This window comes from Monopterus albus, unplaced genomic scaffold, assembly GCF_001952655.1.
Source record: "Monopterus albus unplaced genomic scaffold, M_albus_1.0 scaffold166.1, whole genome shotgun sequence".
NCBI lineage: Eukaryota > Metazoa > Chordata > Actinopteri > Synbranchiformes > Synbranchidae > Monopterus > Monopterus albus.
In genome coordinates this window covers 942,785-959,748 of record NW_018128046.1, presented here as the reverse complement: position 1 = coordinate 959,748, position 16,964 = coordinate 942,785, and the positions used below count along the sequence as shown (strand labels likewise).

General features: G+C 42.5%; 1 protein-coding gene across 1 annotated transcript in view; it reads right to left on the bottom strand.

Moving 5' to 3' along the window:
- Window positions 1-16,964, bottom strand: part of LOC109968951 (SWI/SNF complex subunit SMARCC1-like) — a 103,173-nt gene that overhangs the window by 51,975 nt on the left and 34,234 nt on the right. The window contains 4 exon segments of the mRNA XM_020615553.1: window positions 6,994-7,065; window positions 9,546-9,578; window positions 10,447-10,453; window positions 14,951-14,956. Coding sequence (XP_020471209.1) covers window positions 6,994-7,065; window positions 9,546-9,578; window positions 10,447-10,453; window positions 14,951-14,956 — 118 coding nt within the window.

Genomic DNA, 16,964 nt, shown 5'->3' with positions numbered 1-16,964 from the left:
TCTGGGGGTGCCTGATAGGTGGGGAGGGGGCACAGACAAAACAGCATCTCAACAATTGTAAGAAAGCTCTAAATACCCTAAGTAGACGGCCTTAAAATTACTTTTTGGAGTGGAATACAAGTCTAAGCTCAAGCAAAGCCTACAGGAAAACTAGTAATGATTTTATCTTCTAGAAGCAATTCAAATGTTTTGTTTTCATTTACCTTTTTATGATCATCATACATAATTTCCCTTAAGATACTACATTATATTACTAAGTACTGTCTGTGTTACTTATGCTTTCATGCTGCAAATATCCACCCTGGTTCCAGACCTCTGAATCACTGCTGGATTACATAAATAAATATCTGGTGTTGTGTTCAATAGCTGCACTGCACTTGGCAGGGACGACATGCAACTTGTTGCAGGTACAGCATTGAACCTATATTAGTACATAGTCTAGATGTTGTGGCAAGTTTTAATTTTACATTTTCACAGCTTTTAAGTGTTGGCAAAAAGACTGCCTGACCAGCAGAACCTTTCCTTTTGGATTCAGCCACTGCAGCCAAGTGAAAAATGGGTCTGTCTCGACTGTTTACTGCTGGTAAATGCAGTGTAACGCTTGCAGTACTGAGCTATTGATTCGAATGGCATTGGTGGCATGGTTTTTGCTGTTCTGTGTGACACAGAAATGAAGTGGAAATCCTCAGCTCAAACTCTGGGTGTTGAAGTATTGACAACCATTTCTCCTGGCTGGAAAACAACCAATCCAATCAGAGCTGTAGAGGTGGGAGTAAGAGTTGCAAATTCATCTTTTTTGTGCCCAAATCAGAAAAAAATGCAATAGATGTAGCTAAAGTACTTGCTCTAAGTCAGTTTATAGAAATAACCACTCTGGGATATTTCCTGTAATGTAATGACATGACAAACCAACCTGCTAAACTTGCCTACAGATACACCTGTCACTGCTGACTGGTTAGACCAGTATATCTGCCCCACCCTTAAAGAAATCCATTAATATGGAATAAAAACTAAATGGTGATTCACCCTCATTCAAAACATGCACAGAATGTCAAGCTCCTGGACAAGCAGGAAATAAACAAAAACGTATAGACGACATCTGAACAGGAGATATTGGCTCAACATCTCTTTTCCATTTTAAAGACATTAGGTCTGTTTTGCAGCCTGTTACACACTAAAACAACACATTCTGCAGCTGCATCTCACATTGTGCAGGTCTGCATGGTATCCCTTCAGAATCTACTCTATGTACCTCTGAGCAAGCCCTTTCACCATCACTGCTAATCACTGCTCTGCACACCAGTAAAGAGGATCATGGTTGTGAATGTGTGAGCAGGATGTGACGTGCCTGCAAAGACAATCTTTTCTGAACAAGCAAGAATCACTACTCAACCAAAATAAACCAGTACATATGGATGTTATGGCTTCATCCAGTCTGTCACTTCAGCCACAAGGTCTTTGACAGGTGGAAGGTCTCAATTTACTGAAGGCTGTGTTTTCTGGCACAGCAGCAGTGAGCTGCCTCTTTGAAGTCTGGGTCATTCTGGGGCAAATCCTTCCAGCAGTCCCACATTCCACTGCTGCTGAACACATCAGCTCGGGATAATACACACACACACACATGAAGAAATAAGCTTTACTCCTAACTACATTAAAGCCTTTTGCACATTAAATGCTTGATACTCAGTGAACCTCACATCTCTCTTGCACACACATAAAACCAGTTACATTGGTCTTTGTTTGCTTTATTTCTCGTGTCATTGGTACACACACCTGACAGCAATGCGCTCAGTAATAAGTGACAGTTTGACCAGATGTGCGCTGCATTTGGGTGCATCTCCTGAGAAAAACAGTCAACCTTCAATACAATGAGCTCCTCCTCCTGCTGCTGCAACTAGCCTGATGAATACAAACCATACAGTCTGGAAAACAGAGAGTAATGGCTGTCGCACATCCAGACAGAATGACAGGGGCTGAGGAGGAGAGATGGTAACGAGGGACGGAGAGAAGTGACACACTGTGGCAGAGAGAAGGAAGAGAAAGGAGGCAGAAAGACAGACTGATGGAGGAAGAGGAGGTGGCAACAAAGTGAAGGATAGAGAGATGATAAAAGAGAGAAAGAGAGTGACAGAGAAAGCGAAAGGAAGGAGATGTTTTTGGTCTGTGAAAGACTCCGATTTTTACTCCCACTCTGCCCGTCTGTCTGTAGCCAAGGGGAGTTACTCTGTCGGGTCTGCTATCAGTAGCCTCAAATCTCACACCGCTCCAGCCGGGTTACATCACAGTGTGACGCCTCTGCTGCATCGAGTGCCAATGCAAGCATCTGCACTGTACACACAAACCTGGTATGGTTCTCTAACAAGCTGAAGTACTGTGATGTGCAGTCGTGGGTCAGTCTCGGTGCCTGGCTGCTGCTGTGGGATCTAGAGAGTTTCAGTACATAAATGAACAAATGTTTAACGCTGAATCCTCAAGCTGAACTGGGTGAACTGCCTCATCATCACTTTGGTTTAACCAAATTTTGGGATATGTTCTTTACAAGGAACAAAGAGAAACACAGCCATTCATCTCCCCAAATATATGATCATAAGTCTAATTTCAGCCACTCAGTGCTGTACTGAGTTACCTCAACAGTTGAGGGTAAACACAGCTGCATATTAAATATTTCAGCGTGTTCCTCATCATCATTATTTGTTTTACTGACAATCACCTACAAGTTGGCAACACATGCACACAACGAAGTTTATATGCTTCAGTATCCCGTTTTCTAATTCACTGCTCCAGCTAGAACATCCCAGTTGCTCAGGTTTCTAAAACCAGGATATCAAATCAAATCTAATTTTATTTGTATGGCACCAAATCACAACAAAAGTCATCTCAGGACACTTTACAAAGTAAGGTCTTGTATTAACGAGGGAAAACCCAACAAATCCCCCTTGAGCAATGTGGGATATGATGGTTAAAATGGTTAAAAGCTTTTAAAAAGAACACAGAAGCAATCATGATGTGATGCCTCTGTGACAGGCGGGTGGTTGCAGTGTTATGGAGCTTATAAGCACCTTGTGCAGACCTGACTGAAACAGTTTGAAACAGCCAAAGACTGAACTTGTGTGCGGTCCAGAAATAATGAAGGACATCCCAAAGCTCTTATTCCTGTTCTGATGAGTGAGGAGCAAAGAGGAGGTTGCTGAAGCAACCATGAGTGAGGTTACATGAGAGCATCCTGCATGGGAGTCTTTTTTGGCCTGACGCACCTCTTTATCAGAAATCAGTCAGTGATTGGATGTTTCAGATGAAGGAAGGAAGGGATGTTTCATGCCCTTTCAAATTTCCTCAGTTCCTATATCCTCACATTTTCTCTCAGCATCTTTTTCTTGCATCCTACATGGGCGGGACTAATATGCAAGAAAAAGAAGCAAGTGAAGGAAACGTGGACAGTTTGCGAGAGAGAAGTTCAGCATTGTCTCACTTCCTACAATACAAGCTAAGAATGTTTTCATTCTGTCTGTGATGAGTCCACACAGTCTTCAGCACTAAACTATAGTTCAGTTCACAACAAGCAGCGACAAATCACAACAAAAATCATCTTACATACATAGTAAGGTCTAGACCTTATTATTGTTATCATTATTGTCATTATTATTGTTGAAAAAAACCCAACCAATCCCCCTTGAGCAGCACTTGGTGACAGTGGAGAGAAGAAATTGATGGGCAGCCTCCTGCCTCGACCGGTTTGGGTGAGTGGAGAGAGGAGAAAGAAAAGAAAACAGAAGTTGCCAATGGCTTGTTTAAAGTGTTTAAAAGACATTTTTAAAATACATATTGTCACACTGTCTAACATGGGTTGGACACCGAAGCTGCTTTTGTGTCTTAACACTCTAAGCTGATCTTCATCTAAGTCACGTTTAGTCCTGCCAGCAGCTTGGCTCTCGGTCAGCTGGTCGTTCCACCGCTTTGGTTCAGACTGAAATATATGACCAGATGGATTGCTGTGAAATTTTGTACAGATGGGTAACCCAACCAGACAGATTAATCTATATGACTTTTGTGATCCCCTGACCTTACTTTATGACCAAGTATTTGCCCAGCTAATGCCACCAACAGCCAAAGTCCCCAACCAGGAGAAAATGTTACATCTATTCATTGCATAGTAAAAGCTACAGAGGTCATCGGTCTTTTGAAACAGTAATAAAACAGATACAGGTATGCACAGTTTGCTGTGGGAAACCACAGCTGTGTCAGCCTACCAGAGTCCTCCCTGTGTATCTCTGGACTGAGCTCTAATTCACTGGAGTTGTCTCCCTTTCACCACCTCCTTAGACCTTTTGACAGACAGCTGGTACACAAAACCTTTCTAGTAGCTCTGATACACAACAGTTAATATAAGGAAAAATATGCAGCCCACACAGAATGACGTAATGTGTGTCTGATTGACTTTCATTACAGGCTCCACAAGTTAAACTTCATATAAGTAAAAATGCACATAAACATTATTTATGTGATCTGCATTCCTGTGACTTCTAAAATTAAAGAGAACCAGGAATTAATTACCAGTATAACGAGGCCATAATTAGCAAACAGTCAATAATATACTATTAGTAAACATGACAAAAATTAATGACACCCTGAGTCATTCTTTGTCACATTGTGCAACTGCAGCAAATATGGATAAAAACGGAGCATTTTATTGGAAAAGTAAAGAACATAAAAAACATTTTTTCTATCTTCTGTTTTTGAAATGATACTGTACTATGAAGTTTTAATATAAATTCACAGCCCTGTGTGTTGGGAAATGTAGCCATCACATAAATCATAAAAGGCTTGTTTTACAGAGAGATGAAGGCTGGTCATGACCAACAGCACAACGCTAGAGAAGAGTTAAAAGTATCAGGGAAAACACAAAAAGGATGCAACTTCAACACTGCTGCCTCCTTTACATGCAATCTACTCATTCATCTGTGGGTTTTGGGAGTATTGTGTAGTATGTCGTTCACCTGTGGGCTGTGAAAAATCAGATGCGTCTCTGTGTCAGTACATTCTGTAAACAATGAATTAATTGGTTTATAAATCTTTGACTTTTCAATCTACACTATCACAGCAAAGTGGTTCATTTTATAGGAATCACGTGACAACAATGAACAATGTTTAAACTTGTAGATTCTTTTTGGGGTTGTTTGTACTATTTTGCTGCATTGTCAGAGCTGTGAGTTTTGTGCTTTGAAAAACGTGGACTCTCTTAGAACAGGTGAGACGTGAGGGACTGGTCCACACAATGATCATATAAAGATGAACCTACAGTATTTCTGATTTACTATTATATATTTGATACAGTTTCCGGTGGTTCATTTTATAGGAATCACATGACAACAATGAACAATGTTTAAACTTGTGGATTCTTTTGGGGTTGTTTGTACTATTTTGCTGCATTGTCAGAGCTGTGAGTTTTGTGCTTTGAAAAACGTGGACTCTCTTAGAACAGGTGAGACGTGAGGGACCGGTCCACACAGTGATCATATAAAGCTGAACCTACAGTATTTCTGATTTATTATTATATATTTGATAGTTTCCATTTGTGCAGCAGCAAGTAATATAATAACAGCTGGTTTGGTTTAAAAAAATATCACATGGTCCATTTAGTGTCTGTGCTGGGCTTCTGACCATGTCGCCTGACCTCCTAAGTGGAGTTTGCTCAGTTGAGCTGAAGATGTTCTGTAGATGGACTTTAAGCACTTCTTATATTTTTGGTTTAAACATGAAGCTTCGTTCTTCATCTTGAAAGCAGCAGCTGAGAAAACAATGCCATCAAAAGGGCCAATCGTATGACAACACAGGACACAAGAGACTTTTTTTAAGCCAAGAAGTCCTCAAAGTGCAAACAAATTGAAATTTGAACATGATCACTTGACGAACATCTGTATCTGCTGATGAAGATATGAGGATGTGATCGAAAGCTCCAGAGTACCTGCTAATGTTTCCTCAATCTCTGTTTCAAAGACCAAGTATGGACTTCAAGCCCCAAGGTTTAAAATGTCATTTTCCTCTCTTACAGCAATGTTTTATTGGTAACTAACACCTCTACACTGATTGTTAACAACTGCAGTATTTAATCTCAGCGGCAGCTTCTTTGACTCTCTTAAAGATGACACCACTCTGGGACTCAAACGTGCACCCCTGCAGCTAAACCAACAGCGACCAGCATTTTTTTTTCCCTCAGAGCCACAGACCTGAACTAGATATCAGCTGGCAGGGTTGTTGTCGGGTCGAGTCAGGACAAGCTGGGTCAGGGTTTCAGACTCAGGCTGGGTCCAGGACATGTCAGAAACGGCGCGCGATGCGGCCTAAAAGTGTTAGGTGAACTCATTAAATGGCCAGACGAGGAAGTAATGAACAAAACCCGTCTTTTTAATAAGAGAACTAACGTGCTGGGGTCTAGAACAATCTGGCAGCGTCCTGGTGGGAGGACGCTGCCTAAATAGAGGTGTAAACAATAACGAAACAGGTGAAACCAATGTGAGTGATGAAGAACGTAAAAAGACCAAAACTAAGGTGAAACAAAAACAGGAAGTAACGTCAAAATAAAAGCCGGACGGGAAGCAGCGGAACCGAATCATGACAGGACAGAGCAGCTGAGGTCCAAAGGAGACAAAACCTCAAGAATAAAGGAGTCTTTATTCATTTGCCTACTACGCTAAATGAGTCAATCAAACAGTATTACATGAGGAGACATCTCACTCTGCATGTCTGAATTTGTTTATGTTTGTGAGTTTGTGTGTGTGTTGTCGTTCTGCCAGTATAACCCACTGGTAATTAGGGTGCCTTCCAGTTTCTCTGGTGAAGGGTGTGGATGGCCATAATGAGTCTGCATGTGTGTCAGACTGATTGTTTAGGGGTGATGGCGCCTCAAGACCAAGAACTGCTCGACTGTGCAGGCAAGTTGCCGACCATCAGGCATCGCCAGTTGTTTAACCCAGATCAGTTAAACCACTCACAGACCTGGGGGACTGAGTGGTTGAGACAGACTGTAAAGAGGAGCCCAACTGGTGTGGGCAGTGAGGGCCCACCAGTCTGTTTGGGTCACAGAGAAGGAGAAACATTGGACAGTGGATGGCAAAGAAAATTTACAGATTACTAATAATATGGAGGTTCAAACTTAAAGAGATAATGAAAGCTCCATATATACAGTGTGTCATTATCTGTATAACGTAATATGTCATTACAATATGGCATATGATTTGTAGTTGAAAGGTCAGTATCAATAAGTCACATCTTCATTTCTAACAGAAAGGTTTGGATACAGTTTTCAAGGAGCACAACACCTGTTTATTGACTAGATTTCATTGCTGATCCATATCATAATTTGGATACAGGAATACAAGATTGTTCACCATTGGAGTGCTGCAGTGGCTGCTGACTGTATTTGAGCCCCCTCTAGCATTCCAAGCACGTACTGAGACAAACCCCAGGGTCAGTGGCAGCTACCTAATCATTGTCGACGGAAACCAAGTGCTGCCACTCAGTACACCCTGCTGTGTGAAACAGGGACTGAAGGAGCCCAGTGAGGCGACAGCCCAGAGCTGGGGAAAGATCTACTCTATGCAGTGACAGTCGGGCCAGAGCCTGATGGCAGAGACTTGGACCCAGGTTCAAAGCTGTTAGTATTTTCATCTGACTGGTATTATGCCATTTTATTATGTTTTCACACATTTCCAGTGACAAAGTAACCACTTAGATTGAGGATATGTGGTCAGTCTATCCAAGTAATGCCAATTTGTAAATTTGTTCCAACATTTTCGGAGATGTCAGTGCTCGTTGTCTGACCAAGCTAAGCCAGGCAGCTACATCTCATTCAGAACACAGCAGTGTGTCAGCGAGGACGCGCCCGGTGTTCCAGCTGCACATTATAACAGCGTTTCCACTGTTGGAACCCAACAAGTGGTACACCCCGTGCTTCCCTTAACCATCACCTGGCACAACCTCATGGGTTGACGCTGACCATCCTACTTTGCTTTTTTCACTGTAATTTACTGTGTCGGCCTCTGTTTAGAGGAGGGAGGGGGTGCGCTCCACTCACACACACTCACAGCTGAGCAGAGGACATGAAGTGTCAGTCCACAATGCAACAATCAACCAGTAACAGAGACTGTTAGACTGTTAGAGCTCTAGACAGTGTTGGTTCAAGTTCCTCTGGTTATTAAAACAAAGACCTTCAGTGTGACAGGTTTCTGTATTTTCTGGTAGTGTGTGAACGTTAAACACACAGGAGAGAAAATGTTTTTACTATTGATAATAAATGGCTGTACTGTGCACACTGCAGATTAAGCAGAGTGAGCGAATCTCTCTGACTCATTCTCATTGATTTCAGCTTCAAATACCTGAACCTCAAGAAGATCACACAGACACACCCACACACTAATTCCCACACTCACTCACTAATTAATAAGACATGAACTGGGACTTCTTTATTCAACAGTGCTCATTAATACTGATATAAAGGAGAAATGCACCGGTCCACATTCGGCTCTAAATAAAAACATCTGCATCGATTTTCCACCAGCTACTCTCATTCTCTTCTTCTTCTACTCATCTATTTTCCTTTCACTCTGTCTTTGCCATCACCTCCTCTTCATCTGCCACATATTTCATCTTATTTTTTTTTAAAGAAACCCTTTTGTTTCTACAATCTCTTTTTTCTCTCTTTCTACAAGAACTTTTTTTCTCCTTCCATCACATAAATCCTTTCACTTATGACTCCACAGGTGGTGGGATGGAGGAAGGATGTGTTGCCATGGAAACGGTCTCGGCCTCGCTAGGGTTGATGCGGCGCTGCAAACCCGACAAGATCTGCATCCGCGCACACTAAACACACTGTGAAGCGCCCAGGGACACACAACTAATAACAATGTGTTTATCTTTGTAGAACTGTGGGTTTCTGAGATTATGGGAATATGCAGCATGTGTGTCTCTCTGCGTTTTCCATTCAGACTCGTGCTCATCTCTCTTCAGCCTGATTTTTAAATCATTAGTCTGACGAGTGTTCATGAAATTACATTTAGTATGTCATGTAATATAGACTGTGTGGTATTTGCCTTAACCAACAGGTGACAAGTGGAGATCTGTAAAAATTTAAATCTGTAAAACAATACTTACTGTATCTAACTATACGTCTGTAGGGATTGTTTTGTTTTATTGACCTTCTAGTTACATCCTTAATCATTTCGCTGTCATTTCTGACTAAACTATAACCTCTGTGAAAATACCACTACACTGCTGCTGTTTTGTCACGTTGTGTCTTATGGTTTGTCTGTCTTTATTGTCTTTAGGGCTGCAGCTGGTGATTCATTTACTCATCAATTATTTGTTTAGTTTATAAAATATCTGAGAACCAGCACAATTTCTCAAAGCCCAATAGGAACAGTCAAAACCCAGGGACATAGAGCTTGCTATCACAGAAGATTTAGAAGCTGGAAAAGTCTTTCTTTTACATTTTCCCAAGGGTAAAAAAAAAGGTTGAAATTCTCTTTTGACTGAATATTCCAGTAACTGACAAATAATTTCGGCTCTAATTGTATCCTGCTCCAGTGGGACGATAACATTAATTCTACTCTACTCATCACACAAACCAACTAAATCTAATTGTCTGATAAAATGTCTTTCTGGTGAACCTGGTTTGTCGTCATGACATCTGTGCATGTGTGTTCACAGATGGGTGTGATGGTGGACTGAATTCTAATGTGACAGTCTGCAGCAGAACAGTCCGGGGGAGGAGGGAGGGAGGAGCGTGCACAAGAGGAGAGCTCTTGCACAAGCATGAACTCAATGACTCACTTCAGAAAGGACACAGTGACACAGAAAGACCAGCACCTACATGATACACTAACACACATGTTTGCGAGATATAGAGAGTAGAAAGCATAGACACTGCAGCACACGTTAACACAAAGACAGGTGCAAGCCTACGCACAAACAAAGAGGTGCTCTGGTTCCATCTTCTATTTTCACCCTTTGTCTCACACACACACAACATGTAAATTACTGTTCAAGGGCACCCAGAGTTGGAGAACAATGCCAAGTCAGCACTGCTAAAAACAAAAAGCACATATCCTAATTGTTTCATCTCTGAGTGGGAAGAACAGGAGCAACCCTTCACTGTCAGACTGCTCATGAAACTCTGTCGAGTTGTTTGGTGACCACCTGCAATAAAAACTTATGGACGAGCATCACCAAGGACAATGAGAACACCACCCCGAATACCTGAGCTACCAGTGAGACAGAGCTGCAGCAAAAAACACCTGGACAACAGCAAGGGTGGCGAGAAACACTGGCACTAAAGGATGTTGCAGTATTTCTTAGCTTTTAGGTGGCTGGTAGGGTAGTGAATGACATTTGGCATTTCAAAAGTGCCACTGTCAAAATGTACGTTGGAGTACGGGGAGCTGTGACCATTAGTCTGCTGTTCATTCTACAGTTTTTGTTCATAGATTAAGTATTTGAATATTAACAGTCAGATAAATGCACATCTTGATGATGTATTTCCACATCAGAAATGCCCATTACACACATAATCCTGCTTTGAAGACACCTTGCTATGCCAGCTAGCAATCCTGTCTGCTAAAAGATGTTTATGTTCTCTAATGTTCTGCTATGTATGTTTCCACTGTATAAACCACAGGATTTTGACAGGGTTCACCACGGTTCACCTGTGTGTGATCAGATTAACATGCTTCACATCACTTTTGACTTAAGCTTTTTTGCTACAAGTCTTTACTCCAATCCAAAGGCCTACAGGAAAATAAATTAAGTACTTTGTTATACTTTTAGTATCAACATTTTGTTATTTGGCAGATATCACCATTAAAAACTTAGTTCAGGTGGAATTACATTGTACATAAACAAACGTTTGTGGCTGGAATACACAGAAAAATAAAATAAAAACAAATACTATGCAATGTTAAAGTTTATTTATTTATATAGTCTGGCTGGTATCTGATATTAAGGATAATACTTGTAACAGTGTAATAAAGATTCAACTACACTACTGTGAGTGAAGCTTTCATAACTAGGTTTAGTTATCTGCACTTTAATCCAAACTGTTTGTTGCTTCTTGCTGAATTTTCACCTGAAACACAACTTTTGCTTCCGATTTTAGGTTTATTTCACTAAATGTTGTTACTTTTCTGTATGAGGAAATTTGCACCTCAGAGGAGGCTACAAAGCAAACACACATGCATGCACAGCGCAGAGTCTGCTCAGCTGGCAGCTGGTCGGGTCGAGCCTGTGCCCGTCTACGTGCTAGCCATTGGACTGCAGGCAGGCCCAGGTGGGAGGCTCACAAACAAGATTAGGATCACTTAGTTTCCCAATAGACAGATTTGTCTGGGATGAGGCACGCTTGCCTCCACTGATCCCATCTTAGTGCTGTGAGAAAACTACACCAGGGCCCTACTGAGGACACAAGATTGTGCATTCGCCACACACACCCACAGTTATGAACCTTTTTGCAGATGACCTGAGGTCAGCTCACAGTGCCCTCTTTTAAATCACCTCTTAAAACATACTTTTGGGGCAGAGCCCATCTGGAACTCTCTTTAAGGACAATGTCTTTAATGAAACTTGTCTGATGTGTATGTGTAGGTTGACATTTGATTGTGTTTTGTACAACTTGTTGTGTTTTATCTTTTGGTAAAACACTGTAACCATGCTTGGTAACCATGCATCTTCTAATACCTTGGTGCACTCCTGCGGAGCGTAGGGACAAAGGATGGCCATTTAGGTTAGGTGGGCTTGATAAACTGCAAATGCTGAAAATTTCCAGCTGCACTGGTCACTGGTTAGCACTGGTCAGCACTGGTTTGCTTAGACGGTAGGAGACATTTTGGACTGCCACAGTAGGAGAAGCCCAGGTGTAAATAATAAAACCAATGATGGCTGAATTCCAGGCAGCTGCTTCAGTTTCAGCATCCTGGCTCATTGTGTTTACTGGGACACTTACTAGGACAGTGGAGCCAGTGTTAGTACCACCTGTGCTGAGAAGTGACACGTGCTTCACACCGTGATGCATCGAGTGAAACGAGACAAAATGGACTGTGGGTCAGTGAGTGAAACTACTGATTCAAGAATGATGTAATGGACATCAATGCAGTCTATCTGCTGCTAATATGACGGCACGTTACTGCTAATTACTCTGCTCCTGTGATGTCGCTGATGTGCAGTTGTAATTACATCAGTCAGTTGTTCCTGGTTGTGCTACATGTCGATCACTCACACCTAATGCATACACCAAAAATATTATGCTATGTCTAAAATAACCTCCTCTGCTTTCTGTTGGAACATTGCACAAGACAGCAAAAGGTTTTTCTCTAAGTGTAACTGGAGTTTTGACCTTTTGCTTTCTCCAAACACTTTGGAAGTAGGTAAAGCTGTACTAGAAATCCCTGCTCTGCTTCTGTTGAACGGTACACACAAGATTAAAACAAATAAGGCATAGCAGCACTTGGTCTGAACACGACTCCCAAATAATTATGATGGACTAATGATCAAGGTGCAACTCTGAAAACCGACTTCCTGAGACAAAACACTGCTGTGTGCTCAGTCAACTGTGAAGTACAGCTGCTGGAAATCCAACACACCATGTTGTGCATGAAATCATTATGCAGAAGTAATGAACACACCAGCACAAATAGTGATATCATCTCTGAATTAAAGCTGGTAATGACGGGCTACACCCATTGCCAGTGGCTTTGCGCAGACACACACACGGTCAGCTGAGCCACCAGACTCGCAGCGTGTGCGAAAATCCAGCCAACATTTTGATGAAATTCAAAGGTTGAACACATTATGGCGGTGATATGAACACACTGTTCTGCTGGGCAGTGTCAACCGATGTGTGTGGTTTCCATGGTGACAGAGAGGATGCAGAGGAGCGAGTGCAAACCAGCAACAAGCAGGGATACAAGCAACACAAATATCACAGGTTTTAGCCGTTTTTATCGCCGGTATGCTGCGATAGAAATGCTAGACTGGGTTAGTGGTGTCATGATGGGAGGATCTGATTAACCCACACCACAGATAATCTGTCAGCTAGCAGACATGTGTCAGCAGGCCAGAGAAGAACAGACAGTGAGGAGGAGGAAGATGCAAGGAGAGGAGTGGAGCATGGAAGAGTCTGTACATCCACGGGTTTCAGGGCAGAAACAGGGAATCATTACTCTGTCAATCGACCACCTCTACTGTGCATGGGGGAGGGGAGGAGAGAAGTATGTCAGCATATCACCGAAAGCAGGAGGACTGCAAATGGGTGCCAGAAAACAGCCAACAGTATTCTGGTCAGCTGTTGTGACCTTGGTTGTCAGAGATGTGGGGCAAGCTGCCGCCTCCACACTTCACTAGTGAACCAAAAAGGGTGTGTGTGTGTGTGTGTGTGTGTGTGTGTGTGTGATGTGTATATAGGTGGCAGGAGAAGGGTTCTGCCGCGTCCACACTTCACTAGTGTGCCAAAAAGAGTGTGTGTGTGTGTGTGTGTGTGTGTGTGTGTGTGATGTGTATATAGGTGGCAGGAGAAGGGTTCAGTCAAGGTTGTATTAAGGCGTCTGCACTAGATCTGCCCGTCTCTTTCTGTTAAATATCTACTTGAGTTTGAGCGGACACAAACTCCCTGCTGGTGATTTACACGACTCTTAATGGGGCTCAGTTTTGAGTTAAGATAAGCTATCATGCTAAACTAAGACCGTGAGCATGGTAAATTAGGACATACCTGTTAATCGTCATTTAGCTCAAAAGCTGGGCTTCAATTGGTACAGCCTCACAAAGGACCTAGCATGTCAAATATAGAGGCCTAAGTCATCTATTTTGTAAACAAGTAAAGGATTCTGCCTGTGTGGTGAATTATTTGAAACAATTTTACTGCAGTGGAAGATGTTTCAGGTGAAAAAGCACTGGGGGAGATGAAGATTTCTCTCGTCACTGCCTCCCGTCCAGCTGCTGTGCTGCTACGGAGCAGAGAGCAGGGATGTGCTTTGCTGAAGGGCAAATCATTAGATAAGACAGGGCGTGAACCCTGAACTCTCTAGCAAAGGTCAAACGCAAGGCCAACATTTCAAAATGCTCATCTTTAAACCTTTAACAGTTTTGTTCCAATGTCATCTGACATTCCTGCACAGGTCTAAAGCTCTGATGTAATGTTGATTTTAAAGGAACAGTCGTCGCTGTGAGGCAGCAGAAACTCCACGAAGCCACCAAAGCTGTTGTTTTTACATTTTGGTTTGTACATCTTAAACAAATTAGATAATGTGGTAGGATGTTTTCCTCCTGCCTGCTGCAGCTTCATATTTAGCCCATCTAACTCCCAAAAAGCAAACAGGAGCACTTCCCAAAATGTGCAACTATTCCTTTAAAGGCAAATATTGCATCTCATATTCATATACATCACACTGCCTGCACAGGTCTTTACAAACCGTTTAAACATCCTCTTAAAGCATTAGAAGCAGTGGGGACACAAATACACCTAAAAATAAAACTAAAATTTCAAATTCAAGAGGAAAACACGAGCAAAAGCTGAGGACATGAAAATACACAATCTGGTCAGATGTGCATCTCACAGGGAACACAGGTCTTTTGTTCCTTTAATAAACTTCCAGGTGGATGTTTCCAAGTAAACACAGTAAAAACTAGTTTTCCCCACACAGCCTGTATGAATCCCAGCCAGTGTGATGAAATGAATCGGACAGATTATACCGGATTATAACGCCAGACTGATCTCATCCCGCGCATGCTCCTGCATTAGCCTGACAGTAATGGAACCAGCCGTGTGCGATCAATCTCAGACAAAGACAAAGAGAGAACGCCTTCTCGTCTTTTATTAATGTTTACTAAAGTGTTGTTTCCCTCCCCCTGTGTATCAGAATGTCCGTGAGGATCTCTTCATGAATTATTCATGCGGTCCTCTGTCCCTAATCCTCGCCTTTGTGTGGCTGTAGTGCCAGAGCGCCTCCAGGGACCCGGTTTACTGCATCGGCTGGACGCCGTCACACATCTCTAAGATTTCTCCTATAATATTCCAATATTGGATTATGGTACATGTGCAAGACTCCAGATGTTGATTTTGTGCTGCTTTTACAACAACAGACATGCATTATCTGTATTCTTTTAATGTCTTGATTTTAAATGACTTACAGCGTTTTGTCAGCTTTCGGATGATGGAGACCTATTTTAGATATCTCTGTGATAGTCCTATAACATTGGTGCATATATAGACTTACAATAGTATAATTCAGTCTTCCAGCGTCTCTTGTGTCATTGGGTTTACACTGACCCCGTTGTTACCTCCTTTGGTCTCTGTAATATCCTATCTCATCTCTAATATTCCTGCAGCAATGTAGTGGTCACAAGTGACTTAATCATGACATTTGTGTCTTCTAGGCAAGGATATAAAAATCCCATGAAATGTGTACATTCCTATGATACTCCTACAGTGTGTTATTAAGACGATATTTGATCTAGAATAAATTACACATGTGTAATAATTGCATTTTTGGAAACGAGTTTCCACAAATTCTATTTATTTTCACTTTGCAGTGAACAAAAAAAGCAAGAACAGGGAGGTGTTCTGAATATTGACACCTATTTTTATTAAGCAATAACTTAGAAATGCCATTTCAGTGTGAAGTGCTTCCTAACCTACAATCCCAGCCTCACTGACCTCCTTTCTGGCTGCCCTGTGGGAGTGTGTTTAGGTGTCCTGGAGAGAGGACGTGCTGCCGCCGCTGCTGCAGAGAGCCAAGCAGCACATGTGGACGTTAATGCACAATGAAGGGCAGTTTCTTACCGTGGACAGGTAGTGGGATCAAGTGCAGAGCCAGGACGCACGACAGCAGCGTTAGTCTCCAGCATCCCGGGCAAAAGCTCGCCTCCTTCCCCTGCATCCTCGCCGCGCAGTGATAGCCTAAGGTGATCAGACAAAAACAAAGAAAACCCCTGTTCTAACAACGGCAACAGAGTTCAAAAATACTGCAAAGAGTAATCCGGACAAGTGGGTCTGTTGATTTGCGTGCAGTCTAAACTCCAGCCTCCCTGCGCTTCTCCATAGCTGCTTGCTGTTACGCTGGCTCCACGTATCCGTTACTATTTCACACGCTTGGTTCAGTTAAAGCGCACTGAGGCTGGTTACGGCTCCATCGCCACAGAACAGCGGTCGGAGATGGCGAAGCGAGGGCGAGGTGGTGTGGTGGAAGAGGCGGGGATGTGCGTCTGGGGGCGCAGACAAACGCTGTGGGCCGGATTGGCTTGGTTTGGCTCGGAAAAGGGTCGGTGCTTTGGGCACTTTGTGGCTAACAAACGCACGGCAGCGTGCACGGCAGCCTTGTCATCATCTGGGGAGGGGAAAAACGATCGTTGATCCCCCCTCCCTCCTCCCTCTCTCATTTTTCCCAAGATGCTTCCTTCCCTTTCCCAAAACTTTTCCGTCCCTCTGTCCACCTCGTTCTCTTCTTCTGTTATCCCCCCTCCTTTCTCCTCATTTTTCCTCACTTTTCTTCATCTTTCATCCTTCAAACTAAACATTTCTCATCCCTTTCCTCTTCCATTTTTCTTACCTTTTAAAACTATTCTCCTCGCCTCCTCCTTTCTCATCCTCACACTTTTTGTCCTTAATTTTTCTCGTCTTCCTCCTAACATATTTCCCTCTTATTACAAAACATTTTAAAACTTCATTTTCCTTTTGTCCTTCCAGAAAACATTTTGTCCTCCCCTCTGCACATTTCTCAAGACATTTTCCTTCCCTTCTCTCTCTCCCTCCAGTCTTCCCTTTCCAAAAGATTCTGCTTCATGTCCTTCCACCTCTATCTCATCCTCAAATGTGTTCTCCTCCCACTTTTCCAGAGCATCTCTTCTTCCTCCCTACTTTCTTCCTGGCTCTTTTGATCATATCCTCTGCAAGATTCCCAAAGTTTTTTCTTTTCTTCTCCTACATC